Genomic DNA, 10,042 nt, shown 5'->3' with positions numbered 1-10,042 from the left:
CCGGCGGCTTTATCTCCCTCTGCCGCGGGGCAAACCCTCCCTGGGCCGCCGCGATAGGGGGGGGAGGGGGGCACGCTGCCGCCTTTGGCGCTTCTGAGGGAGCTTAAATATGGAGGATGAGCTCCCCTTTGCGGGGCAAAAGCGATTCGGTAGCGGGGATTTCTGTATTTTCAATATACGCCTGTCTGCTTATTAATTTAATGCACATTTATGTGTGTTTCACCGGTGGAAAACGCCTTGCTTTACGTTAAAAACGAGCTGTAGCTGTGGGTTGATGCACGGGTGCAGTTTATGCTTCCATGGTTATTAATGTATCCTCCTAGCCAGGCTGCTTGCACTGCCTCTGAATTACTCTGAGCGTTACTCTTTTATGCAAGTGTGGCAATAGGAGAGTTGAGTATTGTTAAGCCAAACCCCACATCTTTCTTGTCCAGAATTAGTTTGCTTCTATGTTTATTTTTGTCTTTGCCCTGCTAAAAAGAGGCTTCCAGCTTTTTAATGAACCAAATAACGATGGCTAGCAGACACTGTAGTTCTCTTACTTCTCCTTGTTAGGGGAAGAATCTGAGTGGAAAGTAGTAATTAGTGTTTTCTTCCAGTGTTTCTAATTCTCTGGCATGTTTCCATTCTTCCAGAGGCTGTAGTTCTGCACGCTTTGCAGTGTTAATATACAGCAGTGTTACATGAAGCAAGATGGTCTTTAGAAAAATGTGCTGATGCTAGTTATTGATTAAACGTGTACCTTGTCTTCTGGGCTGAAGTGTTGCATTTAAGATGATTGTGTAACACGGTTGTATAAAGCATATAGCTGTGTCATATTTGTGTTACAGGCCAACGTGAATCAAAAAGCCTTAAGTCTTTAGTTGTATTGCGTGGTGTAAGAAGATACCTTTATTCAGGCAACTAAATTCAGGTAAAAAGCACCTGCTTGCACATAGTTGACTACAAAATTGCTGTGCCAATTCAGAATAGAATGTGTTTAACTGCTATTTTGCACCAGGAGGTGCTGGTCCATTACAATCCTGATAGGAAAGCCACTCAGACTCTGTAAAGTATCATCTCGTATTTGTTAGAGCTAACCCTATAAAGAAAGAGGATAGCATTGATAATCTTGCATCCCTTCAGGTGCTGGGAACCCTGCATTGTGCAGCATTGAATGGACCTCCTCCAGTTCACATGCAGCATGTTGTGCAGACCCTGTCCATAGAAAGTATTACCCCATTTCAGTCATCTGAGCTATTAGGGATTCTCTTGAAAGAAAAAAAAACTCCATTAATCATTCCTACTATCAAACAGAAAGGATGCTCGCATGAGAACTTCCTGCTTTTTCAGATAAAGGCAAGGACATGTGGGAGGTGTAATCGCAGGTACAAAGTGGGAGTTGCCTGCAGACTCCCCTGTTATAACTAGCTGCTGAACTTATCCTGCAGCCATGGGTTCTGCGTCCCACAGCACAGGCCTGAAGGCCACGCTGTACGTGAAGCACAGCACAAGACAAGCCTGGACCTACTCAGGCTAACTTACGTGGATCACCAGCTCCTCAGTATACAGTGGCCTTCAGGTCAGGATCACTCCAGCTATTATGTCTCTCTGTAAAACAAGTGTGCTGATGGGTGTCTGCTGTAAATCTACAAAAATATGGCTTGAGAAGCTAAGCAAGAAATGGAAAATATAAACCTTCTGTGTGAACACATCCATCAGCTGGGTCTTAATCGAGGAAAATGCTAACAACACGGAGAAGGCAGAGCTATATTGGGATAGTACGCTATGTGACTGCTCTGCTTTGAAAACATCCATTTGTCCTAGATAGTCAGCTATTCAACTAACACTGCATGCTTCCACTCTTGGTTTTCTTTGTTGTTTTTTTTTTTAAACAAATAACATTAATGAGTTTGGACACAGCTGAACTTGGGAAGTAACTTCCTCAGCTTCTGCTGAAATCAGCTAGCCAGCTTTGGAGCTCATGAATGTGGTTCCTTTTTAACAGTTTGACCAGAACCACAGACTGTGAGGATGTTGGGATGTGGCGTAAAACCTTCCTTTTTGATAAAATGCTTTGCCACTGTGAGCAGATTGCTGTTTGCAGCAGCTATAAAGCTAGCAATAGGTAATGGAAGATCCTGCTGGACCTTAGTTCTGTTGAATTTCGCAGGGAAAATGCTTGGATATCACAGTCCTGGGCATGAGAGAGAGGCCCAGGCTCAAAGTGACAACTGACGTTGCATAATCTTTTTCCATTCTCCCTTTAGTAACAGAAAAACACTACTCTCCTGCGAATTTGTGCTAAATTAGGTGTGTGACGCTTTCTATAATAGCAATGCTAGCTACTGCATTCTGTTTGTACTTGAAGTGCATCTTATGCAGGAGTTGAGCTCTTAGTCTCGAACTTCCATCAGAGTCCACGTGCAGATTTTGGCAGTATGGGAACAAGGAATCTTTCAGCTCCTTAAAAGATAGTGTCCCTTTCTGAACGAGCAGGAAGACAAAGCTATTTTGGGATTCAAAACACAAAAATATGTAAGGACCTACTGCATTTGAGCTCACTTTGCACACAGTTACTTCTAGTTCTGTGTCAGAATTATTTAAAAAAATTATATATGCACCAGTTTTATGTGGTCTGTATACTGAGGTGTTATTTCCTAGTGTCCACCCTTGAAAGTGCCTCCATTTTGTCCTCTTTGCTAGCCCCGACTTCATATCAGAGAGGGCTTTTTTAGTGTTTAAAAAAAAAAAAAAAAAGGCAGTCTTCTCATTTGGTAACAATTATGCTTGTTGCAAAGGAAGCCAAAATGTTTCTGGTTTTCTTCACAATGCTAGACAGCCTCAATAATGACCTGTAGTTCAGCTCCGAGTTGGTGAAAATTAGGATTCAAGGGTGACAAAGCACATATCTGGCATAAAAAGAGGGGACTGATCCTCCAGCAGTGATGTTCTTTGGAGCATAGGTTTTTGTTTTACTGGGAGATATCTGCATAAATGCCTTTGCGATTCACTCCTAATCCAAACCTTGCCTGTATCAGGTCTTCATACCTGAACCTGCACCAGCTGTTTCTGACAAAATGTGTTTATCCCCAACTGCAGTGGTAATTAGAGCTTGGTTACCGAGTCAGCTGGTAGTGAACTCGCAAAAGAGAAAGACTTAGTACAGAAGTCCTATGGAAAAAAGGCAGTCTTCTCATTTGGTAACAATTATGCTTGTTGCAAAGGAAGCCAAAATGTTTCTGGTTTTCTTCACAATGCTAGACAGCCTCAATAATGACCTGTAGTTCAGCTCCGAGTTGGTGAAAATTAGGATTCAAGGGTGACAAAGCACATATCTGGCATAAAAAGAGGGGACTGATCCTCCAGCAGTGATGTTCTTTGGAGCATAGGTTTTTGTTTTACTGGGAGATATCTGCATAAATGCCTTTGCGATTCACTCCTAATCCAAACCTTGCCTGTATCAGGTCTTCATACCTGAACCTGCACCAGCTGTTTCTGACAAAATGTGTTTATCCCCAACTGCAGTGGTAATTAGAGCTTGGTTACCGAGTCAGCTGGTAGTGAACTCGCAAAAGAGAAAGACTTAGTACAGAAGTCCTATGGAATTACTGTACACTAAGGGCAGATGAATTGTTCCCTCCTGCCTCATCAATGCTTAATGCTGATTTAAAAAACAAAACAAAAAAAAGCATGTTTTCTGCTGAGCTTCTCTATTAATTGTATGTTATTGCAGGATGCTTCTTTTTGTACTTTTCAACTCTGAAAAATCTTAAGCCTGTGCGTTGTAAAGGAGAAAAGAGGTTCCTTTTCTAGTTTCTCCAGGGTAGCTATTCATCCCCTCTATACCAGTAAACATTGTGAAGAACCTGCTTCATCTTTATTCTAGCATCATGAGGACCTCTATGATTTTATTTATTTTTGCATAGAAAAGGTAAATTGTTGCAACTTACTGAACTGCTGCAAAACTCAGTTTGTTCTTGTTCTTCTTTAGGCAAAAATGTCTGCAGCATGTGACTTCGTTGCACTCCACACTGGGCAGAAGATGCCTCTCATAGGACTGGGAACCTGGAAAAGTGAACGTGGCCAAGTAAGCAGAGAACAATACAATATTGTGCTCTCAACTGGTATTTGTTTTGTGCACTTTTTTGAAGATCCTAGATCTGAAGCCTGGATCCTTCGCTTGAATGGTTTTAGTCTTGGGCCCACTGAAGTCAGCGGAATGTATGTATTTGCATGACTAAGGCCTTAAGGTGCAAAAGCAGCAGCAGAAGATCCCTTAGGACTTGTTAATCCAGGCCTCAGGCAGTGGTGCTCTGGGAGGTGAATCCAGAAAGAGACCAGTGGGTGGGGTGAGACAGGGAAAATGCTGTAGCTATAATACAGTGCCTGACTTTTGCACTGGAAAATCATCAGGCTGCCAGTTTGACCAGACATCCCTCTGGCTTGGGCAGATGAGTCAGCTGAAAGCATTATTTTGGGAGGCAAGAACTCTAGTTGTTCTTGTAGTAAGTCCTGTTCCAGCAGTCAGCCTATGTTTAGCAGAAAAGCAAAGAATTTGCTTGGGTCATCCTGGTTTTAGACTAAGACTAATGCATCATTAGACATTCACTCCGCTTCTAAATGCGATGAATTGGCAAACACCACACTTGGGAAACAATTCTGTGGGTTACTACAAACTGTGGGAATGTTTGTGTGCCATGGAGCGTGCCTCCTATTGTAATACTTCCCTGCTCTTGTCTGTCGTTTCCTTTAGTTAAAAGATAAATCCTTGGGGGAAGAGATTGCAGATACTTGCTGTGAAAAGCAAGGTCCGTTCCTTGGTGGAATTCTTAGCTGCTGCTGTTGTTTATAATGCCTTTTGGATTATGTGTACGATTGAATGTCTGTGTGATAAACTTACATCTTGCTGCTACTCTTGTGTTAGCTTCATGGTGGTTTTTGGAGTATGTCGGATGACACTGTGCTCGTGACTAAGAGGGAAAGTTAAAACCCTTCTCAAGATGGTATGCTATTCCCTTGTGCCGGCTAGAGGAAAAGGTGGGAAATGATCTATAAAAATTAAATCTATTCAGAGCCATTTTGTTGTTGGTCTTCTTATCCAAACAACTGTCACTACAGTGGATGTTGGGAATAGACACTGTGCTAATGTGGAAGCTTAGTTGGTGCGAGAGCTCAGTCAACCTCTTAAATGAGGACAAGGGTGAATGTTCAGCTCTATCATGTAAAACATCAACTGACAGCTCAATTAAATTTATTAACATGCAGGATCTTAATGGATGAATTTCTGTGTACCCAAAGCAGTTAAATGTGCATTGCCTAAAACAATGCCTGAAACTAAACAAACAAAATATGAATGCATTGTTTATTTTGTGCACTAACTGTTCTGAGGAAAGTGCAGTCTTCTAAAAGAACTGGAAAAGATTCTGCCTGTGCATGATTTAAACCTAATTCAGATGGATTTTGCCATAGTAAGCAGTGCTTCTAGCAGCTGAACCCAACATGGGATCCAGCCATCTTTTCTGGGGTCCCATGGAAGTCATTGGGAGTCACTTCTTTGGAATATCTTCTATCTTCAAAGACTCAAGCACTAGAAAGTGCAGTGAAAATGGCCAGAGTTGCTGCTATTCCTATGGAATAAATAAGTTCCTGTTTATCACTCTTGAAGATTCAGAAGGATAGCTGCAATTTGGCAGAGCGTCCATATGATTTACTCTTAAAAGGACATGATGTAGTTCAGGGAGAATAATTGTAATTATGAATTAAAGACTAAGGGCCAAAACCCTAAAGAAGCAGAAGAATTATAATTGATTATATTTAATCTAGCTGTTTCCCAAGTAGAAGCTATCAAAAGCTCTTTTGTGCAAGGGCTGCGTTAGAAGCAAGAGTGGAAGCGGATGGCTTTTAAATTATTTCAGGTAAATATTTTTCAGATTGTAATTATTTTCCAAGCTGCTTTTCAGTCTTGACCTTACTCTCTTGAGTAATTTCTCTATTATCGCTGTTACTATTCCTGATCCTAAACAAGCCTTGACCTTGTAGCCAGATCTTAGCAGTCCAATACAAAGGTGTCATTGCAGCCCTAGTTTCCTAGGTAAGAGTACGTGGCGGAAGTTACTGAATCTAAATCTATGTTGGAAGACTATAGGATTTTATAGGACTTAGATACTATAAAATAATAGGATGTTTTCTGTCCTATATGATCAAATGCTAGAAGAGAATTTGTTTTACACGTTACCATAGGAACATGATGGTGGGCTATTGAACAGAAGGGAACACAGTAAAGAGGCTTATGAACTGGCAGCATGAATGAGTTCAAAGAGAAGTCCATTCAGACAGGAGCATCAAGAATATCAGTAGCATGTTTTTTTCTAATATTGGAGCTTTGATTATCTGTAATCCTTTAATGCTTTGTTCTTTTCTCTCAAGTGGGCCATACTTTCAACCTGGAGGACTGATCCCTGCCTGCTGAGCAGTCTAACCTGCTGTGGCAGAGGCTGGTTCTGTGGGGAAGAGAGTCACAGGGCTTAGAGAAGTTGTATTTCTGTGCGAAACTTCGGGAAAGCTGAAGAGGAAATGAGTGCATCAGAAAACCAGTCGGACTGGGTGTCTTGTGACAGCATTGCAGCTATGGAGGAGACTGGTTAGTTCTTGGAAAAGTTTGTTAGGCAATATAGAGAGTTCTGGTTAGGTGTACAAAAACTCGCTACTGCTGGTATATATTGAGGGACTTGAATTAAACATCTGAAGGGTAGGAGGCTAAACTCTTTAGGGAACATCAGCTCTTAAGTTGGCATTACTTATGTGGTGGTCTGAGTTCCTTTTCAGCAAATTTTAGTACAGTATGTACAAATTGTGATATAGCAACACTTACATTCTGGTCATACTGCACCTGAATATCACGTGGACTGATGATCTGGGTTTTTTTATTATTTCTTGTCAGCAAACGTACAGGGACTGCTAAAACATGACAACTTTGCAGGAAGCAGGGGAGGCTGTTGGAGCCTTTTCTTTCTAAGTGTTATTGACTGGAACTGTTGGAGTGAAAACCTCGTCATAATGGCTTGGGGCTGTGCAGAAGAGGCTCCCTAGTCACTTGAAGTCTGTGTTGCTTGGAATTATAAAGATGACATGCTAGTTTTTGCCTTGTGACAGGCAAATTGAAGAATGGAAATCTAGTAACGGATATTATAATGAATTGGGACTTACAGATGCTGTTTCTGAATCTGCCACTGATGGTTAGCAACATTGCGTTCCTCCAGCTTCAAAAACAAAGGAGAGTGGGTGGGAAGGCCAAGTCCCTTGCTAGGGTGTATAAGTGGGAATGTAGTTCCTAGGGCTTTGCTATGCAAAGAAAAGCATGAACCAGCTGATGAGACAGCAGCAACAGTGATGCAAGGTTTGGGAAAGGGGAGTTGTGATGGAAGCGCTTACAGTTACGTGGCTGGCACTTTCCAAATGTGCGAAAAGCCCTCACAGAGGATAAGCTATGGATCTCATGTCTGTGAGGAACAGGATGTGGCACCAGGGCCATCTTGGTTAGACATCTAAAAGGCTTTGAACATAAAGATATCCAAGCATTGGAACAGACTGCCTGTCACTTACAAGAAGGGTTTTGACAAATGTGTGTAGGAGTGGTTTAGACTAAGCTGGCCCTGCTGTGGGGCATGAGGACAGGCTAGCTGATGTCTCAAGATCCTTTCAGACCTAACTTCTGTAGTTACATGATGCTGGGTTGGTGAGTCACATTTAAGCTGTGTGACTCAATTTGCCTAATGCAAAGCGAACTCAGTAATTGCTCCTTCCATAGCAGTATTGAGAGGCTGAACTAAAGAACATACGGAAAGTTTGAAGGATCCTTTGGCTGCTGTTACTCGACAACACCAAATATCCAGAGGCATATGAATCTCCAACTCCTCTGTTGTCTTTTTTTTTTTCCTCTGCATCTAGGAAATGCATGTGCCTTTCTGAACAGCATCTCAAAAATACAAACCTCTCTGTTAAAACAAAGTACTCTTCTTAAATTTACATCTGTTATTAGTGTTTGGGTTTTTTTCCCTCCAGAAATGCTTTTTTTTTTTTTTTGCACATTTTCTCTTGATTGTTTGCCTTTTGCATGAACAGGAACTCCCAGTTCACATTGGAATGTCTTAGCAGGCTGAGAGTAGTTTACACAAATACAGATTTTGCCCAAATCCAGACCTTATTTAAATGACCAGTCCCAGTTTTTCAGTGCTAGAAATTTATCAAAACATGCTGATACAGAAATACAGCCTCCTGTTTATCGCTTTGCACAGACATGTTTGGAGTGCCTTATCCTTAGTTTTCTGCGAGTGGTGCCTGCTTTCATCTTACGGCAAATTTTGTGCCTGTTTGGATTAAAAAATATTATCCTGATAGAGGAAATGGGGGATTAGTACAGACAAAGAACACCACTGTTTTTCCTTTTCTTTCTGCTTCAGCTCCACGCAGCTCTCACCTTTTTGGAGGGTGGATATTGAGTCTTAAAAGCCTTTGTTGTGTCTCAAGTGATTTCAGAATTACCATGACCTTGATTTTGTAGTGACCTTTGGAGGAATGTCTTTGTCAAAGTGAAACAAGGACTGTAAATACCATCCTGCTAGAGAAAGGAAGAGTTTACTTCACTGTTGTAACAGAAGTGCTTTGTCATTCTGGCTAAGGGAAACTGGTCTACATTCCAGTTTTCCTCTCAAAATGCCAAAGAATGCAGTCAGAACATCCTGTGTCTGCCTTTACTGCAGTTCTTGACAAGAAAAACAAATGAAAACTGCCAGTAGAAGAGATCTCTTTCACATTTGATTCCCCCTTCTCTTTCTGTAGCATCTGAAAGCAGGACTGTACACACCTTTAACTAATGTTAATAATTTTGTCAGCTTTAAAATTGAAAATGCTGATACTTTGAGTAAGTTGAAAGAAATCAATCTCTCTCTAGCCTTTGTGGACACTTTTTTTTTTTTTAATCTCTTGACAAAAGAGATGTAATTGCTATAATTACTTTAGGGACTTATTGCATCAAGCCTTATACACACAGTAATTTACAGTCTCCCACAGACTTGAGAGACAAGTCTGTGAAGAGCAATGTATAGAAATCCCTGTACAGAGAAGATGTACTCTTACTGTAGCACTTCAGAAGGATAGATGTAAAAGAGAACAGGTTCTTACTGTCCACTGAAAGTTAAATGAAATAGATTTTACTTAATGCTTCCATCTAATGGAAGATGATGATTGAATTATGTAGTAATGCTTGGTTTTTGCAAAGCACGCGTTGCTGTTGGCAACACCATTGTTGTCAGCAATATGGAAAGCAAAACGCAAAGTTGTGAGCATCATCAGGAGATCCCCTGCAGGCCATGGGTTAATATTCAGCAATATAGTGACTTTCGTTGTTGTGCAATTAGTGAGAATGAGATGTGAAAGAAAAATAGGCCATAAAATATAATTATCTTAGAAATTGAGTGTTAGCAGTTGAACAAAACCCAAACTCTGGCAATTCTGGAATTAGAAACCAGGCTCTTCCTTTACTGGGAGAGAGGAGGTATTTTCCAGACTTGATTGACATTGGTCAATTGGTCTGTTAGTTCCAGAAAGTTTGTCTTCCTAAGCCATGATTTATTTGAAAACTGCTTCTTAAAGGTCATTGTATACTTAAGAAAAGTACGACAACTATATTTAAGAATGAATCCCTGTTCTGTCTGGTGAGTTCTTGCATGCTTGGCCTGTGTGCGTGGTCTATTTTCTTGTTACTCTTAGAGCATCTGCTAGCAATTAGTGCTTCACTCCTAAAGGCTGTGCCACAGAGGACCGTATCCTACTCTGTTTGAGTCTCATGATCTTATGTAGATCTGTGCTTTGGGGGTGTTCCTCAGTAAGGCTCTAACTTTTTTTTTTTTTTTACTTCCTTCCAGTCATGTCCCTTTTCACTGATTTGCATTGGATAATCTGTTTCTGATGACAGGTGAAAGAAGCAGTGAAATATGCCCTAAGCGTGGGTTATCGCCACATCGATTGCGCAGCAGCTTACAGCAATGAAGCAGAGATCGGT

General features: G+C 41.1%; 1 protein-coding gene across 1 annotated transcript in view; it reads left to right on the top strand.

Annotated features, from left to right (window-relative positions):
• Positions 1-42: 42 nt before the first annotated feature.
• The window catches only part of AKR1A1 (aldo-keto reductase family 1 member A1), a 22,463-nt gene continuing 12,463 nt past the window's right edge, over positions 43-10,042 (top strand). The window contains 3 exon segments of the mRNA XM_009638810.2: positions 43-913; positions 3,974-4,069; positions 9,956-10,040. Coding sequence (XP_009637105.1) covers positions 3,980-4,069; positions 9,956-10,040 — 175 coding nt within the window. The 5' untranslated portion in view covers positions 43-913; positions 3,974-3,979.

Source organism: Egretta garzetta, unplaced genomic scaffold (genome assembly GCF_000687185.1).
Source record: "Egretta garzetta isolate BGI_Z169 unplaced genomic scaffold, ASM68718v1 scaffold145, whole genome shotgun sequence".
NCBI lineage: Eukaryota > Metazoa > Chordata > Aves > Pelecaniformes > Ardeidae > Egretta > Egretta garzetta.
Note: the sequence above shows the minus strand (reverse complement) of the source record. Positions and strands in the feature narration are given on the sequence as shown.